The sequence below is a fragment of the Mustela erminea genome, chromosome 5 (genome assembly GCF_009829155.1).
Source record: "Mustela erminea isolate mMusErm1 chromosome 5, mMusErm1.Pri, whole genome shotgun sequence".
Lineage (NCBI taxonomy): Eukaryota > Metazoa > Chordata > Mammalia > Carnivora > Mustelidae > Mustela > Mustela erminea.
The window spans coordinates 107,967,542-107,995,284 of record NC_045618.1 but is presented as its reverse complement, the minus strand read 5'-3'; the positions used below and the strand labels follow the sequence as shown (position 1 = coordinate 107,995,284).

The window sequence follows — 27,743 nt, the reverse complement described above, 5'->3', positions numbered from 1 at the left end:
TGACCAGTACAATACTGTTATCCTTAATTTTTTTTCCTCAGTATACAAACATTTATAAAAACTGTTCTTGTTTTCTCAGCTCCTAAGATGAGATAATCAGTATAGTGTCTTTAAATAAATTTCCCCATATAGTATGTCTTGATTTAGAAAATTTACAGAATTTTGAGGAGCATAAGGACTATGTATTTTTAGAAGATTTTCAGTGAATATTATTTTTTGATGCTAAGTATATGATAAGAATTGGGTAAAAAGAGGATCTAGGAATATATTTCCTGTAAAGAACCTGGATTGAACATTTTCATTGCTGTAGATTAGTATAGGCAGATTTTTTTATTATTATGAAAGGCCAAATAGTAAATATTTTAGGCTTTATGTGTTATACAGTCTCTGCTGATATTCAGCCCTGCTGTTGTAAATGCAAGAACAGCTTTAGACGCTATGTAAATGAATTGCTGTGTTCTAATAAAACTTTGTGGATGTTATAACTTGAATTTCATATAATTTTAATGTGTCATGAGATAGTATTATTTTGATTTTTTCAATAGCTCACAGGCCATACAAAAACAGGTATAAGGTTGAATTTGGCCCATTGGTTTAAAAAAGTAAAATGAAAAGGGTTAATATCCTCTTGTAAGAATTAACTGTCCTCTTAAGACTTGTGTCCAAATTGGTGACCATCCACCTCTACCTGCATTGGACTGGAGGAGCTCTTCCAAACAGTGCTGAAATTTTCTTCATAAATAGTTAAGGTGTATATAAGAATGACTGTGAACCCAGAGCTCTAACACATAAAGCATGACTTCCTATTAAAATGTCAGCTTAGAGAATTGAAAGTTTAAAAAGCATAGTTACAGAGGTAGCTGAACTGGGGAGGGTAGAAACCAAAAACCTCAGGGAGGATAGAGATCAGGAAGTCATTGGAAAAATGAGATTTCCATTTTAGTTTTGATTTGTGTTTCCCTGATGATGAGTGATGTCGAGCATCTTTTCATGTATCTGGTGGCCCTCTGTGTATGTTCTTAGGAAAAATGTCTATTCACGTGTTCTACCCATTTTTAATTGGACTGTTGATTTTTGGATGTTCAGTTTTGCAAGTTCTTTATATATTTTGGATACTAACCCTTTATCAGATATGTCTGATTTGCAAGTATCTTCTCCCATTCCATAAGTTGCCTTTTACTTTTGTTGTTTCCTTCATTGTGCAGAAGCTTTTTATTTTGATGAAGTCCCAAATACCAACAACACAAGAAACAGCAGGGGTTGGCAAGGTTGGGAAGAAAGGGGAACCCTCTGCATTGTTGGTGGAAATGTAACCTGGTGCAGCTACTCTTGAAAATGGTATAGAGGTTCCTCAGAAAGTGAAAAGTAGAACTCCCCTATGATCCAGCAATTAAACTACTAGGTATTTACTCAAAGAATACAAAAATACTAAATTAAAGGGATACATGTACCCCAGTATTTATAGCAGCATTTTCTACAACAGCCATATTATGGAAACAACCCAAGTATCCATCAACAGATGGAAGATAAAGAAGATGTGGTACCTATATACAATGGAATATTTCTCAGCCATAAAAAAGAAAGAAATTTTGCCATTTGCAATGACATGGATGGAGCTGGAGAGTATTATGCTAAGCAAAGAAAATCAGAAAAATATAAATACCACATGATTTCACTTATATGTGGAACTGAAGAAACAAACTAACAAAGAGGGAAAAAAGAAAGAGGGAGGCAAACCAAGAAACAGACTTTAACTATAGAGAAAAAACTGATGGCTACCAGAAGGGAAAATAGCTGGGTAGATAGGTTAAGTACGTAATGAGGATTAAGGAGTCCACTTGTAAGGAGCACTGAGTGATGAATGAAATATATTGTACACCTGAATCTAGTATAACACTGTATGTTAACTAACTGGGATAAATAAAAACTTTTTATAAAAAGTAGGTTCTGCAGTATTAACTAAGAAGAGAAATAAAAACATCACGGAGTTAGACAACTAGATCATTGGTGACCTTGAGAAGGGCAGTTTCTTTTCTTTTCTGGGAGGAGGGCAGTTCCTTTGGAATGGTGGGAGTAAAATTGAAGAGGGGCAAGGAATAACTCAAGTAGAGGAGAGAAAAAGTAGATAGTTGAAAAGTGGAATAAAGTTTAAGGAAAATTTGAAAGGTAAAGAGTATTGAGGGAAACATGGTTAAGTTGGCATTTGACTTGCCTTTTATGCTTAACTTTTTAGACTTTAACAGGTGACACTTAGACAGTTTTTAGATATATTCTTGTTTTATTGTCATCATTTCTTTTAATTTTAACAGAAAAATGTACCATGGTTATATATGTCAGTATAAAGATGTTTTGAAGCAGTATCAGTTAAAATACTCAGAAACACCACTTTCACAAGAGTATTATAAGAAGAAAAGAGAACATGAAGAAATTCAAAATAGAGTATTGGCATGTACTGAACAACTAAAAATAAATGAAACTATCTTTATGGAATTTCTAGGTATCAATATTTTTATCATATGTTTAAATAACAGCATCTTGGACATGAAAAGAACAATGAATCAGACTAAAATATGATTTTGTTTTTCAGTGCCTGCTCCTTTTCCATCACTTACTAAATGGACATTGCATATGTATCCACAAAGTATTTTTACCTAAAATTTTTATTAGATAAGTATTATTTTTATATTTTAATTGTTATTATGTTTTACTGGTAAGAATCAAATGGATTTGGGGTTTTTTTGTTTAATTAAAAAATTAGAAGTTACTTTAAAGGTCATCTGGGATTGGTTTTCATATATGTGCATGTGATGAGAAGCAAGCAATTTTAATGAGAATAAAATGGTATATATGTCTGGCTTTAAGTGGTTTATCTTAGCAACCAAACCAATGAAAAAGTCATCTTTCTCTGTCTTAGCAAAGAAAGAGTTCCAGTTAAATCTGTTGATTATTACTTCTTAGGTTAGGAATGTGGTGAGGAGGTGAGTCACAATTATCTACTCATCTATTAGAGATTGATTTGGTACCTACCTTGTGCCAGGCAGTCCTTGAGAAGTTACAGAGCTTTTTGTAAGGAGCTCACAGTTTAGTAGGGAAGATAGACACATAAATAATTCTAATACAGTGGCATTTTATTAGATGATTAAGTAATTCTTAATTGGTCTAAGTCTCATCTGTTTGTCCAGGAGATCTTCCCTGATGATGAACTTAGAACTTTAATCCTCTTCCAACCTCTACAATCTTTCATGTGCTTTCCTATCAGATTATAACTCCACTGCTTGTACTAAGTCTTCTTTATCCCTGCATTCTACCTCACTTCATTCTGCTTCATTCTAAATCATCCTTTTAACTCCTTTGTTGCTTGCTCTCTTCATGTTTAGGTTTTAGCTTATACTGTTTTTAGTTGTTTATTTGCTGCCTACCTGTGTTGTAACTTCTCAATAGGAAGAGGCAGAGGTTGGTTGATGCACGAGGCATAGCAGAAGTTTAGGAAGTTTGATGTAGGAAGGGATGAGAAATAAGATTATGTGAGAAACAAGAAGAGGTGATGGAGATAGGGAAAACTGAAGATTAGGATTTAAACTGAAGATTAAGATTAGTATCTGAAAATTTTAATTGATACTTTTTATGACAATATAGCATTATAAGTAATATTCATCTGAAATTTTATGTTTTAAGGCAGAGTATTTCTTACTCTGCCTTAACTTGACAGATTTTCTCTAGGGTTCTTGTTCACTACCACTATTCCATTAATTTTTAAGTTCTCCTAAATGATTTGTGGAGTAACTTAGGAAATTGTTATAGTTAATAACTATGCAGGATGTCTGTTAACAGCTGAGAAATTCTTGAAATTGGGCATAAATCTTGTTTAAGCATGAAGCCCAGATGGAAGATCTAGCTGTCTTCTGAGTCTGGCAGCTACACTGATGAAACTTACAGAGTAAGAAAAGGGAAATTGGATGGATTTTTATTTAATCAATCAATCAATTAATTAATATTTTAAAAAGATTTAGTTATTCTTGAGAGGGGAGGGGTAGAGGGAGAGACACTCTGCTGAGCTCAGAGCCCTACTGTGGGGCTTGATCCTATGGCCCTTAGACCATGACCTGAGCCAAAATCAACAGTCAGACACCCAACTGACTGAGCCGCCCTGGTGCCCCAGTTGGATTTTTAAATGTTGACTTTGGAATAAATAAACAATGGAAACACAAGAAGTTAAATTTGGAACTGAATTGATTATGTATTATTAGTCATGCCAGAAGACATGATGAACATGGGTAAAAAAAATAAAAACAAAACAACCACCATGTGAAATATTTAAGTAAAAGGAAAAATTCTAACAAATATTTTTCAGGAAGAGTTTTTAAGCTCAATATATAACATAGGTAAGCAATAAGTTATCTTTGTCAGTTTGCCAAATGATTATATTAGTTTTACCTCTATTTTCAGATACTGTTACTAATATTGCTTATTGCCAATATGGAACATACATAAATAATGTTACATAGTATTAACTATTTCTGATATGGTACATATATTATAAATGTAAAATTTACTTGCATAACATAGTTCCTTAACATAAAAGGGCTAACATGAGATTTAAGACACAAGATATTCTTAAACATGCCAGTGATTATTCCAAAAGTTCATCTGAATTGAAAAAAGAAGTAGATGAAGTGGAAATAGAAATTAATTATTTAAACCAGGTATGTATTTTGTAATATGTTTTTAATATATGTATTAATGTATAAGTATAATGCTATGTTAGTTGACAGTCTTAGAAGTGCTATTTCTAAAGAGCCTAAATATAGAGAAAGACTTAGGAAAATCTATTTACCTCTGATTACCTTTGGAGCCAATATGTGTTTTAGGTACAGAGCGTATTTAGTTATGAGTTTTACGGAATAGTTTAATTTTCTTTGGCAGTTGAAAAAAGATTAATTAAAAACAAGACACAGCTTAATAACAGGAATTTAAAGGCACTAAAAGGGCTACAACAGTGTTGTCAAAAAAGAGAACAAGACAGTAAATTGTTTAAATAATTTAATTTTGAATATTTATGGTTTTAATCTTTATAAAACTAAGAACTAGTTTAGCCCTTAAGATGATGGTGCATGATATTTTTCTCGAATACGTTTTTATTGTCCTCTACCAAAATGGCTTTCATTGACTGTTTGAGAACCCATCAAAGTCATTTCCAAATTCTGAGAAAAATATTGAACACCTGATTTCATGGACTTTTTGTAAATTGTGTTAAAGAAGGTACATTCACCATTCATAGGTATAAGTTTCCAAATAATGTAAAATCATTTTAATAAGAAGAACAAAATAGACGCTACTTCCTTCAAAATATAGGGTAACTGTGTCTATATATAGGAAATTGATACCTACTTTGCTTCTGACCTTTTTAAAAAAGAAGATGGAAGTTCACCGACTCTAGGTTTGTTAATGGATTTGTAAGGAAAAGTTAAAGGAGTTAAAGGAGTATGAATTATTTTTAATTTTGACCTTGTTGAACAACTTTCACTAAAAGATAGCTAATGCACATTATCAAAGCCAGCTATGAAAAACCCACTGCAAATATCATTCTCAATGGAGAAAAACTGAAAGCTTTTCCGCTAAGGTCAGGAACACGGCAGGGATGTCCATTATCACCACTGCTATTCAACATAGTACTAGAAGTCCTAGCCTCAGCAATCAGACAACAAAAGGAAATTAAAGGCATCCAAATCGGCAAAGAAGAAGTCAAACTACCACTCTTTGCAGATGATATGATACTATATGTGGAAAACCCAAAAGACTCTACTCCAAAACTGCTAGAACTTGTACAGGAATTTAGTAAAGTGTCCAGATATAAAATCAATGCACAGAAATCAGTTGCATTTCTCTACACCAACAACAAGACAGAAGAAAGAGAAATTAAGGAGTCAATCCCATTTACAATTGCACCCAAAACTATAAGATATCTGGGAATAAACCTAACCAAAGAAGCTAAGAATCTATACTCAGAAAACTATAAAGTACTCATGAAAGAAATTGAGGAAGACACAAAGAAATGGAAAAATGTTCCATGCTCATGGATTGAAAGAACAAATATTGTGAAAATGTCAATGCTAGCTAAAGCCATCGACACATTTAATGCAATCCCTATCAAAATCCCACCCATTTTTTCAAAGAAATGGAACAAATAATCCTAAAATTTATATGGAACCAGAAAAGACCTCAAATAGACAAAGGAATATTGAAAAAGAAAGCCAAAGTTGGTGGCATCACAATTCTGGGCTTCAAGCTCTATTACAAAGCTGTCATCATCAAGACAGCATGGTACTGGCACAGAAACAGACACATAGATCAATGGAACAGAATAGAGAGCCCAGAAATAGAGCTCTCAACTCTATGGTCAACTAATCTTCGACAAAGCAGGAAAGAATGTCCAATGGAAAAAAGACAGCCTCTTCAATAAATGGTGTTGGGAAAATTGGACAGCCACATGCAGAAAAATGAAATTGGACCATTTCCTTATACCACACACGAAAATAGACTCAAAATGGATGAAGGACCTCAATGTGAGAAAGGAATCCATCAAAATCCTTGAGGAGAACACAGGCAGCAACCTCTTCAACCTCAGCCGCAGCAGCTTCTTCCTAGGAACATCACCAAAGGCAAGGGAAGCAAGGGCAAAAATGAACTATTGGGATTTCATCAAGATCAAAGCTTTTGCACAGCAAAGGAAACAGTTAACAAAACCAAAAGACAACTGACAGAATGGGAGAAGATATTTGCAAATGACACATCAGATAAAGGACTAGTGTCCAAAATCTATAAAAACTTAGCAAACTCAACACCCAAAGAACAAATAATCCAATCAAGAAATGCGCAGAAGACATGAACAGACATTTCTGCAAAGAAGACATCCAGATGGCCAACAGACACATGAAAAAGTGCTCCACATCACTCGGCATCAGAGAAATACAAATCAAAACCACAATGAGATACCACCCACACCAGTCAGAATGGCTAAAATTATTAAGTCAGGAAATGACAGTTGCTGGTGAGGAAGTGGAGAAAGGGGAACCCTCCTACACTGTTGATGGGAATGCAAGCTGGTGCAGCCACTCTGGAAAACAGCATGGAGGTTCCTCAAAAAGTTGAAAATAGAACTACCCTATGACCCAGCAATTGCACTACTGGGTATTTACCCTAAAGATACAAACGTAGTGATCCGAAGAGGCACATGCACCCGAATGTTTATAGCAGCAAGGTCTACAATAGCCCAACTATTGAAAGAACCTAGATGTCCATCAACAGATGAGTGGATAAAGAAGTTGTGGTATATATATACAATGGAATACTATGCATCCATCAAAAGAAATGAAATCTTGCCATTTGCAACAATGTGGATAGAACTAGAGGGTATCATGCTTAGTGAAATAAGTCAATCGGAGAAAGACAACTATCATATGATCTCCCTGATAGGAGGAAGTGGAGATGCAATGTGGGGAGTTGGGGGGTAGGAGAAGAATAAATGAAACAAGATGGGATTGGAAAGGAGACAAACCATAAGTGACTCTTAATCTCACAAAACAAACTGAGGGTTGCTGGGGGGAGGGAGGTTGGGAAAGGGTGGTGGGGTTTTTGACATTGGGGAGGGTATGTGCTATGGTGAGTGCTGTGAAGTGTGTAAACCTGGCGATTCACAGACCTGTACCCCTGGGGATAAAAATACATTATATGTTTATTAAAAAAATAAAATATTTAAAAAAATTTAAAAAAAAAGATAGCTAATGCCACAAAAACATAAACCCTGTGATTATATAGAAAAATCATATTCATTAGTTAAGGTGAAGCATATGTTCCTTATTGCTTTGCAGATAATTACTTTGTTTTGCTTTGCCATTTTTCTTTTTAGCAGATTGCAAGACTCCATGAAACTAAGAATCTTGGAGAAACTCTGGAAGAAAAAAATAAAAATATAGAAAAGATAAAGGAATTGAAAGAAAAAGATAGGTAAACTTTATTTTATATAAAGATTTTATTATTTATTTATTTGGAGAGCATGCACAAGCAGGGGGAGGGACAGAGGGAGAAGGAGAGAATCTCGAGCAGACTCCATGCTGAGCGTAGAGCCAAACCCATGGCTCAATCTCACGACCCTGAGATCATGACCTGAGCCAAGATCAAGAGTTGGATGGTCAGCTGACTGAGCCACCCAGGCACCCCTAGGTAAACTTTAAGATGGGATTTTTATATGAGCAGTTATTTTGCATCTAAGCATTTGATTCTATATTTTATATTCTATGCCAAGCCACTAGTATTCACATATTTACATGTATATTTATATATACTTTTGTGCAGGCTATTTTCTGCTTATTTCTTGAGAAATATTGATTTTACCCTTAAATATTATAGATTAACATTCAAGTATGCTTGTTATTTAGTAAGGCCAAGGATAATATATAGAGAGAAATAAGGTAGCAGTAGCACATTTGCTGTTTTATAACCTGTCATTACACATTTCACACAGATTTTGATGATGGGTCACCAAAAGGAGTAAAACAGAGGAACAGTTATGGAAATAGCTTTGTATTTACCTTTTTATCACGCCTGTCACCAGCTTGACCAGTTCTTGTTTTGCCCCAGAGACTGAAGATGAATTAAAATGCTGCTGAATCTATGGCATCCTATGCTTCCTTGTTTTTCAACCTAATGGTGATAAAATAGACTTCAGTGGTGGAGGCATTAAAAAAAAAAAGGATTGATTTTGTCTGTTATTGTGTGACAGAAAAATAGGTGTATTATAGTTACTGTTTCTGATAAAATTTCTTTTTCTCCTTCTGCCTGTAGCCTTTTAAATTCTTAAGTTCGTCTCATTAAGTTCCATTGCTATTGTCCTGATTTTTCAACACATTCCTCTCCCCAGTTAATTTCTCAGACCCCACTTCTTTGGATTTATTATTTCCTTGATTCCCCCCTCACACTTCTCATAGCCATAATAATCTGTCTTTAATTCTGTGAAGAAATTGATTAGAATTTCACTTCATTGGCAACTTTTTAATACTGTAAAAATCCTCTATATTGAGAGGAACTTACCTAACTGCTTTGTCATTTTCACCCAATTTCTATTTTGATAGTTATTATAAATAACATCATTACTTAAAGTATTTAACTATCAATAACTAAAATTATTTCTCTAACTTAGGAAAAATTCAATGAGTTTTTTTTTCTTCCAGTAAAAAACTTAAAAGACGTATTTATGATTATAAATTGCTTTAGTGATTTCTGGATTCTAGTGTACTAGCTGATTTGATCCTGAATAATTATTTTTAAAGTTTTGAAGTACTTTGAAATATACAGCATGCTGTTTGTGGATAAAGTTTTGGTTTTAAATTCCTTTGATATACTTAGAAATTCTTTTAAAATGATTGTTCTAAAAATTAAAGTGTGGTATACTAAGAAGGGTACCAGACTTAATCAGGAAAAGTGTGTTTTAACTGTGACACCTGTAAATAATTTAATAATATTGGGCAGATCTATCAAATTTTCTGGAACTCAGTTTTAGTGTATGCAAAATGAGTTTAAACTGTGTAGTATATAAATATCTCTTCTAGCTTTAAAATACATTTAAAATGCATTTTTACTTACTAAATATTTAATGTAATTCACTCTTCAGAATTTTTGAAAAAGATGAACAACCTGCACTTATATTGAATAAGACCCCTCAAAACAGTCAATTATTTCTTCCATATGAATCTCAGAAATTAGTCAGACTAATGAAGATGCATTCTTCAGAACCAAGAGTTATAGGTACAGTATCTTAATTATTTAAAAACTTAGTTTTCTTTGCAAACACATGGAAGAAATAGAAGCAATTTTTGCTATCATTAGGTGTAAGCAAGAACAGACAATACTAGAGAGCAGTAAACTAAAAAAAAATACCACTTTAATTCTTTTTGAGAGCAAACAAGATAGGCCTTCTATGCCTAAATTTTTTTCTTTGAGAGAGAAATCACTCACAAGATATTAAAGGAAGTGTTTTGGTCTGCTTGCACAGCTGTCAGAGGAGGATGAATAATAAGAAATTTTTCATTTGGGAAGTTATCAGAATGTATAATTAAAGTGGATAGCAGACTTGTGTTAATGGTATTTCTGACTTAGTCTCCTAAGATATTTGAATCATGTTTCATTTGGTGGATTTGCAGATTAGATTAACTACATTGTATCAGTTTAACCCCTTTAGCTCTTCTTTTTCTTCCAGTCTTCTTTGGTTCCTCATTATAAAGATGTAATTTTGTAAGCTGGTTTTCATTTTACATTCATGCTTATTGAAATAACTGTTATATAGTATGGAATTAAAACTTATATAGAAATTTCACATTTCTATATTTTAAGTTAAATATTCATGCAACTTGATTTTTTAAATTACAAGCTTAGGTTGAATGTTGGGCATAATTTTTGATTCTATCTCTGAAATTCATTTGAAGTTGTACAATTTAATAACCTAGATAAAAAAGAAGAAAGTTCTGTGAAGCAGGCAAAGCTTGCCAATATTGACTTTAGACAGAAAGAAAACAATGTGCAGGTAGGTATTTCTTTTTTAATAGTATAAATTAAATATTTGCTTGCATTAATTGAAACCGTGAATGTATTGCATTTGGAACATAAGTCTGTGTGTATGTGTATATATGTGTTATAAATATATTAACTCAGCCATTACTATAACTCAAGGTCTAAAAATCTTAAAACAATTTCAGAATGTCAGCCTGAATATTCACTGCATAGCCTTATTGTTGTTGTTGTTGTTTTTAAATATTTTACTTATTTATTTGACACAGGGCGACACAGCAAGAGAGGGAACACAAGCAGGGGGAGTGGGAGAGGAAGAAGCAGGCTTCCTGCTGAGCAGGGAGCAGATGCGGGGTTTGATCACAGGACCCTGGGATCATAACCCCAGCTGAAGGCAGAGGCTCAGTCGAGCCACTCATGCACCCTAGCCTTCTCACTCTTAAAAATAGAAAAGATATTTAAAAGTACCAAGCCCTGGGGCACCTGGGTGGCTCAGTGAGTTATGTGTCCGACTTTTGATTTTGGCTCAGGTCATGATCTCAGGGATGTGAGATTGAGCCCTGCACTGGGCTCCACACGGGACATGGAACTTGCTTAAGATTCTCTCTCTCTCTCTCTATCTCTGCTCCTCCCCGTAAGCTTGCATGCACACATACACTCTGTCTCTCTAAAAAAATAAACAAAAAACCAAGCTCTGTACCTAGTAGATCAGAAACATATTTCTGAAGAAGGAAAACAGAATTGGATTGAAGAGGGAAATTGTGGCCCATGACTTGTATAGAATACTCTTGCAGAAGGAATAGGTGTGGAGATAATGAGTAGGGTAATTGGTTGGGTTACTTCAGTGGGAGTTAGTTAACACCTGTTCATCTCATAACCCCTTTGCCTATGGGCAGTCATCAGCAATGGCATGACTGTCTCCAGGTGGAAGCAGTAAGAGTAAGAGTTTGGGTTAGAGAGATAGGTGGTACTGTACGAAGTTCATGATGCTTATGAAAAACAGGGAACGTACCACCCAGAAAGCTGGCTTTTGATGTGGCACATCTCCATCGTCCCCCATTTTTCCTGAAAATAGTCCATAGGGAAATTCTCAATGAAAAATATGATTGCTTTCATTAATTCATGATTAATATATACAAACAGAGGTGTAGTGGTGGCCAAAGTAATTAATGAAACTTATTAATTCTAAATATGTATTAATTACAAAAACTTATAAATCTGGTACTAAAATTTCAGATTAGATCAATATGGGATGAGGGTGGGAAGATAAGTGAGGGAAACAAAAATTTACCCAAGTTCTTTTTTTTTGTTTGGGGATAGAGGTAGAGAAGAAATAATACTGATTTACTTATAAATTGTTGGAAAACAAAAAGTGTGAATTCATGCATGTATATTAAACACGTAAGGATATGTAACATAAATGAAATGCCTTGTGTAAAATTTAAATTTTTTTTTTAAGATTTTATTTATTTATTTGTCAGGGATAGAGGGAGAGAGTGCGAGCGAGCATAGGCAGACAGAGAGGCAGGCAGAGGCAGAGGCAGAGGGAGAAGCAGACTCTCTGCCAAGCAAGGAGCCCGATGTGGGACTCAATCCCAGGACACTGGGATCATAACCTGAGCCGAAGGCAGCTGCTTAACCAACTGAGCCAACCAGGCGTCCCAGCCTTGTGTAAAATTTAAAATAGGAAAAAAAGGATGAGACAAAGAAAACTTAATCAGTTCAACAAAAGGCAAGAAAGGAAGGGTGGATAAAATAGCTAGAATGCATTGTAAATAGAAAATAAGATGCCATAAATAGTTTTAAACAAATCAGTAATCAGCAATTGACAGAGGTGCTTCTGTGGAATATATATATATAAATACAGACATATGCTTTTTCTTCCTCTTCCAAGTTTTAAAATTCCAGTTTCTTCCAGGTATACAATATAGTGATTCATCACTTATACACAATATCCAGAGCTCATCACAGTTAAGAGCCCTTCATAATATCTATCACCCATTTAACCCATTCCCCTGCCCACCTCCCCTCCAGTAACCCTCAGTTTGTTCTCTGTAATTGTAAAATTATCAAAAAATCTCTTTTATGGTTTGCCCCTTTCTCTTTCCCCCAGTGTTCATTTGTTTTGTATCTTAAATTCCACATATGAGTGAAATCATATGGTATTTGTCTTTCTCTATTTCACTTAGCTAATACTCTCTAGCTCCATCCACATCATTGCAAATAGCAGTATTTCATTCTTTCTTACAGCTGAGTAATACGCCCATTTGTTTGTGTGTGTGTGTGTGTGTGTGTGTGCGCGCGCGTGTGTGTGTGTGTGTGTGAATATCTCCTTTATTCATTAGTCAGTGGACATTTGGACTCTTTCCATTTGGTATTATTGGTAATGCTGCTGTAAACAGAGAGGTGCATGTATCCTTTTGAATTAGTATTTTTGTATTTTTTGGGTAATACCTAGTACTGCAATTACTGGATTGTAAGGTAGTTCTATATATAACTTTTTGAGGAAACTCCATACTGTTTTCCAGAGTGGAACAGCCATATACTTTTAAAACAGAAGAGCTGAAACAATTTGACAAATGAAGAGTGAAGGTAGAAGGAAATGGGAAATATATATCAGACAAATGCAAACAAAAAGCAGATGTAACAGTATTATATAAAATAGAGTTCAAGACAAAAATCACTAATAAAGATAACTATATTTCATATTTTTGAAAAAGAGTAACTCACCAAGTTCTAAGAACCGTGATGCACCATATATAAAGTAAAAATTGATAGAATTCCAAGAAAGTATTGAATCCACAGTTTAAAAAGGATAGCTCTCTCAAAAAAAGTACTATCTTGAGTTTAGGTGTTGAGTTTGGGTACATTGTAACTACAAAACCAAATGAATGAAATAACAGCATCTTAAACAAGATCATTTCTCAGATTCATGTATGCTTTCTTTTCCTGATATTTGCAGTATTCACCAAAATTGACCATTTACTACAACTACAAGGATATTTCAACCAGTTTTAAAAAGTTGTTCTCTTTACTCACCACTATATAAAAAAGAAAAGTTCAACAAAAAGATAAATCCTCCTCAAAAAAGTATTTAGCAGAGGAAAAAGAAATTCATACACTTTCAGTTATTTGGGGGTTATAGAAGAAATCAAAATAAAACTATTTAGAATACTATAAACCAAAACCTATGGAATGTATCCAAATTGGTCCTCCAAAATTTATATTTGAAAACAAGTATATTAGAAAATAAAGATTAAAATTAGCTGAACTCTAAGTGTGAACAGCTCAATTCAAAGTGTGAAAAAAGCTCAACTCAAAACAGGAAAAGAACAATCCAAAGAAAGTATGAATTAATAAAGAGAAAAGCAGAAATTAATTAAATTAGAAAGTTGGGTTAATCAGTATAGCCAGAAGTTAATAACTTTTAAATATCAATAAAATAAAATTGCGGCAAGTATTAAAAAAAGAGAAGCCCCACCTCCCAAAAGGAATAATAATAAGGGGAGAAAGTGCATATCCTTGTACATAGGGAAGAAATGTTTTCAAGGCCCTAAGAGAATACTATGCAAGACTTTATAACAATAGATTTGAAAAATTACGTGAGGGGGTTATTAATTTTCTAGGACAATATAAATTGTTAAGTAGACTGAAAAAGAAAGACATGAATAGAACCATAAACTAGAAGAACTGGAAACATAAGCTAAACTGAAATGTAAGCAAATCTCTGTTTTGCTCTTTCCTTCCCTACTTGCCTCCCTTCTCCCTCTGACACACACACACACACACACACACACACACACACACCCCTTTCAAAACATACCAGAATCAGTTTTTCCTGTGAATTCTACCAAACCTTTAAGGACTAAATCAGAATTTCTAAACTCTGACATTATTGACATTTTAGGCGAGATAATCCTTTTTTGTAGGGTCATCTTGTGAACTTCAAGAGGCAAATAGCACCCACACCAAAGAAAAGACAATAGAAAATGGTCTCTAGACATTGTCAGATGCTCCCTGAGAGGAAAAATTGCCAGTTGAGAGTAATCATTTTATTATTTATTATTAATAAGTAATTCTAGAGTATAGAAGAAGTTGGAAACTAGCCAATAAATTATGCATGGCTATTCCTTAGGTAGCAAGGACAAAGATAGTGAAAGAAAAAATTATACATTCATCTCAAGAATGAATATACATGTAGAAATCCAAATAAATCATTTGGAAACCTAGTTTGGCACTGTAACATTAAAAAAACAATATATTATGACTAAAAGTTGGTTTTCCCAAGAATTATAATGATAGCATTAGAAAAGTCTGTCAATCATATTGACACTTTATCAACAGATTAATAAATAATTTTAAAGATTTAAAATAAAAGATCTTTTTAAACAATGTGAGAGAAACTCATACTCTTAGATATCAAAATGTTTATCGTAAAATTCATTTTAAAATGTGCATTTCAGTGGTTTTTAGTGTATTCTTTTTTTCTTTTTTTTAAGATTTTACCCATTTATTTGACAGAGAAATCACAAGTAAGCAGAGAGGCAAGCAGAGAGAAGGAGAGGCAGGCTCCCCACTGAGCAGAGAGCCCGATGTGGGCCTCGATCCCAGGACCCTGAGATCATGACCTGGGCGGAAGGCAGAGGCTTAACCAACTGAGCCTCCTAGGTGCCCCAGTTTTTAGCATATTCTAAAGGTAGTATAACCATCACCACAGTCCTAATTCCAGAATATTTACATAATACCAGAACATTTTTTTTTTTTTTAGGGTGGGAGAGAGAGCAAGTGAGCAGGGGCAGAGGGAGAGGGAGAGAAAGAATCATAAGCAGGCCTCATACCCAGTGCACAGCACAGTGTGGGACTCAGTCTCACAACCCTGAGATGATGACCTGAGCCAAAATCAAGAGTTGGCTGGCCACTTAATCGACTGAGCCACCCAGGCACCCTATCCCAGAACATTTTAAAATATTATCAAAATCCAATGATTATAACAGTGTGGTGTAAGAAAAGACAAATTGATCAGTGGACTACATCAAACAAAAAACTTTGCTGTGACAAAAGACACCAACAAGTTATAGAGAATGACGGAATAGATAGGAAATTGGTATGCAGAATGTGTAATACATAAATACATAATACAAATTAATTTTTAAGATAGGCAAAAGATAAAACAGTTTACAGAGAAAGTGTCACAAAACAAGATGCTTGAATTTTGGGGTACAGGGAAATGCATATTAAACCAATGAGGTATCTGGTTTCCCCTTATCAGATTTGCAAACACTACAACATTTGATAATATCTAGTAAAGTCACCAAGAGTGGGAATGTAATTTGGTGTAATTACTTTGGAGGACTGGTTCATAATACTTATTAAAAATAAAAATGTAAATATTCAGCAATTTTAGTTCTTAGAATCTTACTATGAATAACTACTTAACTTGTACAAATACTTTTATAGGGATCCCATACAAAATGTATATTGTTTAATACATCGAAACAGTAACAACACTTATTCTTTAAGGGACAAATGTTCTTTAAGGGGCAAGGTCTTTTATGATTTAGAAGTACAATAAGATCACAGAATTCAGACCAATGTCTGTTATAATAAAAATAAATGGGATTTTTCCTATTAAAGATATTTTTATGTTGAGTCGAATAAGAAAAATCCGGAACTCTTCAAAATGAGTGACTCACAGAGAATGAATGACTTGAAACAGACAATACAAACATTAGTAAAGCAGTGGCTTAGATATTGATATTAAATAAAATCTAAAGTTAAAATTGAAATATTACCTTTATCTTATATATATAAAAAAAATCTCAGGTTTTAATCTTTTAACCTGTTTTGCTTTTTAATGTTCAATTTAAGAGGTTATAAAGAATAGACAAATATCATTTGAGAAAATGGTTAAGATTGACTTGAATAGTCATAAATATGGAATAAAAAATTGTAAGTTTACCTTAAATGTAGAAATACTACGAAGCATAGTTGTTTTACTTGTCCAAAATACTAAATTCCTTATGAGTCTTAAAGTTTCCTAGTATTTGAATATTTTGTATGTAGTGGTTTCAGTTAATGTTTATAGTTGTTCATATTCATGATGATGAGGAGAATGACAATGTTCTTGGAGAACCTTCAGTAACCATGGCAAGCAAAAAATTTTTATTGTCTGTGCAGCTGGTTCTAATACTTAATTTCTTTTGTTCAGGTACTTAATGACTTTACTCTGAATGACCATTCAAAATGCTCAAATTCTGTGGCTATTAAAAATTCTCAAAATATGATGCATTTCAGGTAACTTTTAAAATAAAATATTTTAATTCTGAAATTTATCAGTTCAACAAATAATATAAAAATTTTATTTATTGTATTTTAGATTGTTAACCCCACAGAAACCATCAAATTGCAGTCAGTGGTTTGAAAAAGGAGATACAGGTATTTGCTATTTACATTTTTTCCTAAGAAATGGGAGTAACAAATTATATCCAGTTTTTATACTATTCAAATATATTATTTGGATTGTTCACATCTTTGATTGACTGTGCATGCCTGGTTTTTAAAAGCATTTTTCACTCAATATAAAATATATCATTTCATTGTAAAAGATTTGGAAAACAGGGAAAAATACAAAAGAAACAAAGATACCATCACCCAGGTATAACTGGCACCATCCATACTGGTATATGTTCTTGTCCTTCTTTCCTGTGTATATGTGTGTTCTTTATTTTCTCTCCCAAATTTGAAACATACTATATCTCATTTTGTAAACTTTTCTTTCCATTTGATATACTGTTTAGGATATTTTTCTATGCCATTAAATAGATTTTATTTTTAATGACTGTATCATATGCCATGGAAGGATATGCTATAATTCATTTAGCCATTATCTCAAAATATTGAATTATTTTAATTATTTAGCCATTCTTCTCCAAAATATTAAATATTTTATTGTTTCTAGGTTAGGCTACTATATTCTTTTACATAAATCTTTTACTGTTTGGATTATTTTCTTTGAATAAAAGTGTAGAAATGTTACTGGAGATATATATATATGAGTTTATTTTCTTAGACCAACTAGCTGTTGGAAGATTTTAAGGGTATCATACTCTTGAAAAAAACTCTGTGTGTGTATGTAAATATATATTTGTATATGTACATGTGTATACATAATATATATAATACAGTGTGTAATATAAGATATCTCATATGTACATATACATACATATTAGTAATCCAATAATGAATAACAGTTATTCCACTATATATATATTAGGCTATATAAAAGTCTTCACTTTTTCTTGTCTTTATGATGTGGATTATAGCCTTTTATTTTGAAGTTTTAAAAATGTCTCATTCTATTGAATCAGTAATAAAAAATCTCCCAACAAACAAAATCCAGGGCCAGGTGTCTTCACAGGCAAATTTTACCAAACATTTAAAGAAGAGTTAATACCTATTCTTCTCGAACTATTCCAAAAATAGAAAAGGAAGGAGAACTTCCACATTTATTTTATGAGGCCAACATTACTCTGATGCCAAAACCAGATAAAGACTAAAACAATAACAAAAAAACCTACAGGCCAATATCTCTAATGAACGCGGATGCAAAAATTCTCCACAAAATATGAACAAACCAAATCCAGCAGTACATTGAAAGAACTGCTCACCACTATCAAGTGGGATTTATTCCCGATAGGAATAAGGTTGTTTCAGTATTCACAAATCAATCAACATGACACATTACATTAATAAAAGAAAGGATAAGAACCATATAATCCTTTCAGTAGATGGAGAAAACGCATTTGACAAAGTACAACATCCATTCATGATAAAAACCCTCAATAAAGTAGGTTTAGAGGGAGCATTCCTCAACAGAATAAAGTCTATATACAAAAAACCCACGATTGAAATCATCCTCGGTGGGGAAAAACAGATCTTTTCCTTTATGATCAGGAACAAGATAGGGATGTTCACTCTTACCACTTTTATCCAACATAATACTGCAAATCCTTGCCACAGCAGTCAGACAACAAAAAGAAATAAAAGGCAGGCAAATCAGCAGGGAAGAAATAAAACTTAATCTATTTGTAGATGATATGATACTATATAGAGAAAACCTGAAATACTTCACCAAAAAACTGCTAGAACTGGTAACATGAATTCAGTAAAGTTGCAAGATACAAAGTCAATATACAGAAATCTGTTTCATTTCTATATGCCAATAATAAAGCAGCAGAAAGAAATTAAGGAATAAATCCCATTTACAATTGCATCAAAACCCACAAGATACCCAGGAATAAACCTAACCAAAGAGATGAAAGACCCATACTCTGAAAATTATAAAACACTGATAAAAGAAATTGAAGATGACTCAAAGAAATGGAGAAACATTCCATGCTCATGTATTAGAAGAACAAATACTGTTAAAATATCTGTGTTACCCAAAGTAATCTACACATACGATGCAATCCCTATCAAAATACTACCATCATTTTTCACAGAGTTAGAATAAACAATCAGAAATTTTTATGGAACCACAAAGAGACTGAATAGCCAAAGCAACCTTAAAAAGCAAAGCTGGAGGCATCACAATTCCAGACGTAAGTTATATATATTACAAAGCTGTAGTGATAAAGATGGTATGGTACTGGCACAAAAACAGACACATAGATCAGTGGAACAGCACAGGAAATCTAGAAATGGACCCACAACTATATATGGTCAACTAATCTTGACAAGGTAGGAAAGACCATTCAATGGAAAGGAAACAGTCTGTTCAAGAAATGATGTTGAGAATACTGGACAATCATATGCAAAAGAATGAAATTGGACTATTTTCTTACACCATACATAAAAATAAATTCAAAATTGATGAAAGACCTAAATGTAAGACAGGAAACCATTAAAATCCTAGAGGAAAACACAGGCAGTAACCTCTTTGACATCGGCCATAGCAATTTCTTACTAGATACTCCTCTTGAGGCACAGGAAATAAAAGCAAAAATAAACTGTTGGGATTTCATCAAAATAAATTTTCTGCACAGCCAAGGGAACAGTCAACAAAACTGAAAGGCAACCTATGCAGTGAGAGAAGTTATTTGCAACTGACGTATCTGATAAAGGGTTAATATATAAAATATGTAAAGAACTCATAAGACTCAACACCCCCAAAACAATCCAATTAAAAAATAGAAGACATGAATAGATATTTTTCCAAAGAAGACATACAGGCACATGAAAAGATGCTCAACATCACTCATCATCAGGGAAATACAAATAAAAGTACAACAGGATATCATCTCACACCTGTCAGAATGGCTAAAATTAACAATACAGGAAACAACAGGTTTTGGTGAAGATGTGGAGAAAGGGAAACCTTCTTACACTGTTGATAGGAATGCAAACTGGTGTAGCCACTGTGGAAAACAGTGTGAAGGTTCCTTAAAAAGTTAAAAATAGAACTATTCTGTGATCCAGCAATTGCATTACTAACTAGGTATTTACCCAAAGGATACAAAAATTCTGATTTGAAGGGGCACATGTGCCCTGATGTTGTAGCAGCAGTATCAACAATAGTCAAATTATGGAAAGAGCTCAAACGTCCGTTGATTGATGAATGGATGAAGATGTGTGGGGGGTGTGTGTGTGTGTGTGCGCGCGCGTGCGCGCGTAATGCAGTATTAGTCATAAAAAAGAATGAAATCTTGCCATTTGCAACAACCTGGATGGAACTCTAGAGAGTATTATGCTAAGTGAAATAAATCAAAGAAAGAAAAATACCATATGATTTCACCTGTATGTGAAATTTAAGAAACAGAACAAACAGTCATGGAGGGGAAAAAGAGGCAAACCAAAAAGCAGACTCTTAACTATAGAGAACAAACTGATGGATGAGAAGAGAAGGAGGTTGGGAGTGGGTTAAATAGGTGGTGAGAATTAAGGAGTGTACTTGTGATGAGCACCAGGTGTTTTAAGTTTTGAGTCACTAAATTGCACACCTGAAACTAATATTACGTTGTGTTAACTAACTGGAGTTCAAATAAAAACTTTAAAAAACTGGCTCATTTTGGCAGTAGAAAAATTCTGTAAATATATGTATACTCAGAATGGTCTTAGAATAAACTATGCATCTGTTTCTCTCTCTCAATATAATAGTCAACCAACATAATGTGCTTATTCCATGTAGATGGGTTTTCTTCATGCTGTCTTTTGGAAGAAAGAATTCTATCTTAACTGCTCAGATGATTTGTTCCACCTGTTTATAATTTTCTATATATACTAAGCTGACAGAGTGTTAGACAAGAGAAGAAAGCTGATCTCTAGGAACAGTGCACCCCTAATAGAGATACGTGGGGAAATGCATATGCCTGGCGTAGTCTAGCTGCTGTTCAGCATATATAGTAAGGCTTCATACCCAAAAAGGCATGTAATTATCTTAGAAGAAAAAAGGACTCTTTTCAACAATATCCAAGCCCGTCTTTTGAGGAAGTTAATATGTGATGAAAATAATAGTTGTGACTTAACTGCAAAAGACAAAAGCTTTCAGATGATCAAATAAAAAAGGTCTATTCAAGGTAGGAAAGAATTTCTTAAATAAGAATTAAAATGCCCAATCAAAAAGTTTGATAAATTTGGCTATACTAAACTTAAGAATTTCTGTTCATCAAAAGACATAAAGAGAATGGAAGGGGAGCCCGAATGACTCAGTCGTTTAAGTGTCTGCCTTCAGCTCAGGTCATGATCTCAGTCTTGGGATCAAGTTCCATGTTAGGTTCCCTGCTTAGTGGGGAGTCTCCTCGCTCTTCCTCTGCCTGCCACTCTGCCTACTCTTGTGCTCTCTTTATCTCTCTCAAATAAATAAAAATCTTAAAAAAATTAAAAAGAAATGAAGACAATAGGATATATTTTTAACACATAAAACTGTCAAAGGACCAGTTTCCAAAAATATATAAAGAATTTCTACAAACCAAGAAGAATAAGTCAAACAACCCAATTAGAAATATGTGCAAAATATGCAAGTAGGCACTTCAAATAGAGCAACTCATATGGTAAATAAACATATGAAAAGATGCTCAGCAAATTAGGAAACTGAAAGAGCCACAGTGAGCTATTACACATCCAACAGATTAGCAGATTCAAAGTCTGACAGTGGTAAGTATTAATGAGAATATAGAACAATAAGGACTCTCATAACTATTGGAGGAACTCATTTATAAATAACTGTATATTGAGACTATATATAAATTATAATTAAAGCTAATGGTTTTGTCTGGTGAAACTGAATGAGTTCCTAAGGTAAGTTAGGATGGCTAGGTACCACAACAAAAATTGATAAATAGTTTGGAAAATAAACTCTGGAAAATAGTTTAAAATTTGGTAAAATGAAAGATATATATACTCTTTACCTCGTAATCACCCTCCTAGGTATATACCTGAAGAAATACAAGTACATACATACAAGTATATATGTAAAGATCACTGTTTGTAATAGTCTCAAAGTAGAAACACCCAAATGCCTGTTTGCTAGTAGAACAGATGGATATATTATGTTGTTTGTACAATGGAATACTTAAATCAATACAAGTAAGCAAATTATGTCTATATGAAACAATACAGATGAATTTCACGAGCATATGCTGAATAAAAAAAGCAAGACAACACTTATATTACCATTTTATCATATAACATTTTAAGACAGGAAAAATAACTGAATTACTTAGGTGATGAAACTATAGAAAGCAAATCAAGGAAATTCAGGATAGTCAATACCTCTGAGGAGGACAATATGAGGAATATGTGGACATTTGGAGTATGTATGATTTTCTGTTTCTTTACCTGTGTGATTGTTACATGGGTATTCTCTATAATTTTCTTTTAAACTGTTCACATGGGTTTTATTCTCTTATCTGTGTGGATTGGGTTAAACTATATGAAACCTATTTTTGTAGGTCAAAAACAGTTAAATATTCACTTTCTTACTGTTTATATGTTTTCTTTACAATTAAATTGCCAAAAGAAAAACTAGTTCTTCTGTAATAAACAGATGCTGAGAGTGAAGATCAAGGGACAGTAAGACAATTGAGAGAATCGAAATGTACTTCACAAGTAAGTCAAGTATTTGATTTGTGATTTCTAAGCAAAATATTCCAATTTAAAATGCTGTTTCCATTTTAATTTCAGATTAGTGAAGATTATATATGTGAGGTCTAGGTGTTTTAGGTTAGTAATCAAGTTCCTGTGATGTTAAAGCTTCTATTCCTTAGAGGAGTTCTAGATTTAAAAAATGAAGCCACAAAAAGTTTATATGAAAATACACAGAGTTGTTGTTAATAATTGATCATATGTATATGTATATATACATATATATTTATATCACAACTGAAGAAAACAATTTTGTTTGGTAAAATTGAATGACTTTCCAAGGCAGTTCAAGACTGGTGTTTGCCACAAAAGTATTTTCCAAAATATTTTTTAATAGTGGAAAACATTAATGATAGATGTAGACAATGTTTATTGGCTTTACTAAGTTAGCTGCTAAGGGTTAAAGCAAGATAAATGACACAGTAGAATTCTTCTCAAGAAGAGCAGGTAAAGGGGTGCCTGGGTGGCTCAGTGGGTTAAGGCCTCTGCCTTCAGCTCAGTTTATGATCTCAGGGTCCTGGAATCGAGCCCCACATTGGACTCTCTGCTCTGCGGGGAGCCTGCTCCCCCCCCCACCGCCGCTCTCTTTGCCTACCTCTCTGCCTACTTGTGATCTCTGTCTGTCAAATAAATAAATAAAACCTTAAAAAAAAAAAGAGCAGGTAAAAAGAACATTTAAAATTTTTTTGGTAGACAGACCCAAATTGTTTCTGAAATAGGGTTTATTATAGCAAACATATTTCAGGAATCATAGTCCTACCCCACAAAATGATATAAGGGAAAATTAGTATTCACGTTTTCAACCTTTGCAGGAAAGTAATGAATTTATAAGGACAAAATGTGCAAAGAACACAACCAATGAGAATAAGATTGCTTGGAAGTAAATCACTTTTCCCTTCCTGTATATCATAGACAATTCATGAGCCAGTGCATGATGTAGAATTTTAAAAAACATCCTTAACCATTTTTCTTCATCAATTTGAGTATGTTCTGGCTATCATTTACTTTTTTAGGTAGAGGTAAGGGAGGTGGAGCTGGGAAGAAAAGAGAAATCAGAAAATTAAAAACTTTTTTTCCATATTTTACACAATTATATTTTGGTATCTCTTTCATCAATTATTCTTATTTTACTTATTATGACATATAACATCATTGATTAATATGGTGTTTTTCCTCACACATTTTTACATGTGAATTTGTTAATGTAATAACATTTTTTAAAAATAACATTCATTTTTATAGTTTTTTATTATTTTGAATTTGCAGGTTATATGTGCAGAACATTTTGAGAAGCCAATAGAAAATAATAGTGATGAAGTAGAAGAAAGGGCTGAGAACTTTCTACAAACTTCTGAAATTCCTTTATTTTTAAAAACGCCTGAAGCTGTGAAAACACCTGAACCTTTGGAGAAATTATTCCCTAAAACCCCCCCTTTTGAAATGTAGGATTTTAATTAATAACTATTATTAAAGAATCTATATATGTTGAGCCAATATTTTATAAATAATTGATAAGAATAGTAAAATGTCTAGTACCTGTAACTTTTAAAAAGGTTTTATTATGGAGTATTTCAAATACACAAAGGAGAGAGACTAGTGTAATGAACCTCCATGTACTTACTGCCCTCTTTAAACAATTATTAACATTCTGCCATTCTTGTTTCATATAAACTCTTCCCCATTTTTCCTACAGCATTCAGCTGAAGTGGATATAGATTATGAGTATTTATCTAGTGCAATAGTATACATTTAAGATTTTCTAAAGGATAAAAAGTATATGAAAAATATTAAATGTCAAGTTAAAAAGTTATTATCATGTATTGTAAATTGTGGACATCATTGAATAATGTTCCAGCTGTCATTTTTCCTTATGTTGTAGTGTCTAAAGCAAGAATTGCCATCTGTTACGTAACTTTGGTGTAGGCAGTAATATCTCTTAACATGATTATTTATCTTGGGTAACAACAGATTTGTTGTTTACAGCTAAGAGAAAAGGTTGCATTTAACCTTTTTGTTTAGTTTAATCCCTTTTTAAACTACAAAATGAAAGATTCTTTTAAAACAATGATTCCACTTCAGTACTCTCTCACCCATGTTCTATTTCTGTATTTTAAATTGCTACTCAGTTTTATGTAGTAAAGTTATGCTGTTGATTCACACACAGTATATTCAAAGTGGAATTCACCATCAAATATGAGAACTGTAAAAGGATATGTTTGCCATAAACCTCCACTTACGGATGAGAAAACTGATCTGTAAAGTTAAGTGACTCATTGATGGTCAATGGAGACAGTTACGGAAAGATCTTCAGATTTTTGTCTTATCTGTCAAAAGCATAAACTGTCTAAACCCTTTATAAGTATTGCTCATTTAATATTCAAAACTTTATGAGATGTAAATACATTATTATTCTTATTTTATAGAAGAGGAAACAGACTCTCAGGTGATACAACTTGTCAATAATAGAGTTGAGATTCAAATGCAGGCAGCTCAGGAGAACATGCTGGATGGTGAATAGCCAGAGACAAAGACAAGAATAGAGGAGCTGCTGGCTGAGAAAATGGCTGTTGTTTCTGGGTGTGGGGACACTAGACACTGGGAAGGTCGCTGCAACCAAAAAGAAGTTCCTCGAGTGATCTGGACCCTTCACACACCCTGATTTCAAACTGAGCACTGAATTTCTCATTTTTGTTAGATACTTGTAAAGTTCTGTTCATTGGACTGGAAGCTTAGGATGTGAGCTCCTGAAAAATCTGGCGTTGTCTGGGTTTAGACAGATTTATGTTATAGACATGGACACTATAGATGTTTTCAATCTAAATAGGCAGTTTTTATATTGGCCTTAAGATGTTGGAAGACCTAAGGCTAAATTGCTGCAGAATTTCTAAATGACAGAGTTCCTAATTGCAGTGTAGTTCCATATTTCAACAAGATTTCAGGATTTTAATGACGTTTTCTATCAACAATATCATATAATTATAAGTGGACTGGACTCTATCATGGCCAGAAGATGGATTTAATGGCATGTTGATATCTCTCCTAAATTATGAAGATGGTGTATAAGACCTAAGCTCCATTGTCCTTTGGATAGATGGAGGGACAGAAGGTTTTAAAGGAAATGCTTGGGTGATTCTGCCTGGAATTACTGCTTGTATTGAATGTGCACTAGAACTGTATCTTCCACAGATTCCACAGATCCCATGTACACCTTTGAGTCTATGCCCAGGCTACCAGAACACTGTATTGAGTATGTAAGGATCCTGTAGTGGCCTAAGGAGCAGCTTTTAGAGAAGGAGTTCCATTAGATGGAGATGATCTTGATCATATTCAGTGGATTTTCCAAAAGTCCGTCAAGAGAACAGGACAATATAATATTAAGGGTATTACCTAGAGATTCACTCAAGGAGTAGTAAAACAAGTCATTCCTGCAGTAGCTTCTACAAATGTCATTTCAGCTGTGTGTGCCACTGAGGTTTTTAAAATAGCCACAAGTGCGTATATTCCTCTTAATACTTGGTATTCAATGATGTAGATGGACTGTACACATATACATTTGAAACAGAAAGAAAGGAAAACTGCCCAGCTTATATAGCCAGCTTCCTTAAAATATCCAGTGTTCTCCAACCACTAAACTCCAGGTGGTTTTAGATTATTTAACCAATAGTGCTTTTCTACAGATGAAATCTCCAGCCATCACAGCCACTTTAGAGGGAAAAAGTAGAACACTTTACTCACAGTCAGTAACCTCTATTGAAGAATGAACAAGGCCAAATCTCTCCAAGACATTGAAAGAATTGGGACCCATTGATGGGCAAGAACTGGCAGTTGCTAATGTCACCACACCACAAACTGTATTATTCAAACTTCATTTTACTTCTTAAGGAAGATAATTCTGCACATAATAGAAAATTCATGGAAATACATTACGTGGATGCTAAGAAATTTAAGTCATTTTTAGCATTAGTGTTGCTGGAATTTGACTTTTTAAATATAATGAAACACTCTTTTTAAAAAATTTATAACTTACCCTTGAAGATAGAATTTTGGAGTTGGTAATTGTAAGCATTTTCATTAAGAATATGGGAAGTGATGCCTGGAGAGGGAGATAATGAGCAAATGTATTCTTTCAGAGGAGGAGATAAGCACTCTCTTGTGTCTGAATTTTGTTCCTATGGTCAAAGAAAGCATTCCTCTGTTTTCATTTGAGCACCCACCTACAGAAGAGGTGTCCCTTTAAAGAAAAAAAGAAATTAAGTTTTAAATAACATTGATTATTATACCCTGACACCTAGAACATATTGAACATAGCCTATTTCTTGCTTGATTTAATATTTATTTATTTGTAGTTATCAAATGAATATTAACTATTGCAAACTTTCTTTGTCCATACTAATTTTATTTATCTATCTATTTTTGGCTATTGATATTTCTTCTTTCTTAACATATAATATTTGTTTCAGGGGTCCAGGTCATTCATACTAATTTTAAATGGTGTTATAGCTGAATACCTGTGCATGGAAATGGGAACTATTTTCATGTTTACTTGTAGTGCCACAGAGGCCAATATGCACAATATTAAAGCCAAGACATGGATGTTCAGAAGAAAAAAAATACAGGCAGCTCTGCCTCCAGAATTCATTTAGCCACTCTCTTCTCTAATTATTGTTCCCAAATCATTTTATAGTTTACCTTCCTTATGCAACAGTATGTAATGACTGACTCCTCATCAATACTAAAATCTTGTAATTGTCTTTCAAGATCTTGGAGACATAGCCTGAAAGTTAAGAGCTGGGAATTTGAATCTGGATTGCTGAACTCAAATCCCAACTTTGGCACTTCCATTTCTTGGAGAAAGTCATTTAACCTTTCTATGCTTCAAAATTTTCTTCTGTAAAATGGAGGTGGTAATAATAGCACTTATTTCATAGGTTTCCTGTGAGGAATAAGTAAGTTAATGACAGTGGAAATATCTAGAATAGAGCCAGACAGTATATTCTCAGTTGGAATTCATTATTCCATAACTGATCTACTTTAACATTGTT

The 27,743-nt window shown here is 33.5% G+C and overlaps 1 protein-coding gene and 1 pseudogene across 8 annotated transcripts in view; both read left to right on the top strand.

Moving 5' to 3' along the window:
• The window catches only part of C5H14orf39 (chromosome 5 C14orf39 homolog), a 92,038-nt gene that overhangs the window by 53,107 nt on the left and 11,188 nt on the right, over window positions 1–27,743 (top strand). For 7 of the 8 annotated variants that reach the window (XM_032344390.1, XM_032344392.1, XM_032344389.1 and 4 more), the window contains 10 exons: window positions 2,310–2,497; window positions 2,588–2,630; window positions 4,583–4,703; window positions 7,907–8,004; window positions 9,668–9,801; window positions 10,500–10,576; window positions 16,769–16,854; window positions 16,937–16,995; window positions 22,604–22,665; window positions 23,968–24,143. In XM_032344390.1, the coding sequence (XP_032200281.1) occupies window positions 2,310–2,497; window positions 2,588–2,630; window positions 4,583–4,703; window positions 7,907–8,004; window positions 9,668–9,801; window positions 10,500–10,576; window positions 16,769–16,854; window positions 16,937–16,995; window positions 22,604–22,665; window positions 23,968–24,143 (1,044 nt within the window). The remainder of the gene's footprint in view (window positions 1–2,309; window positions 2,498–2,587; window positions 2,631–4,582; window positions 4,704–7,906; window positions 8,005–9,667; window positions 9,802–10,499; window positions 10,577–16,768; window positions 16,855–16,936; window positions 16,996–22,603; window positions 22,666–23,967; window positions 24,144–27,743) is intronic. The other variant, XM_032344394.1, reaches the window with a different exon arrangement.
• LOC116591470 lies at window positions 1,619–26,582 on the top strand (annotated as a pseudogene).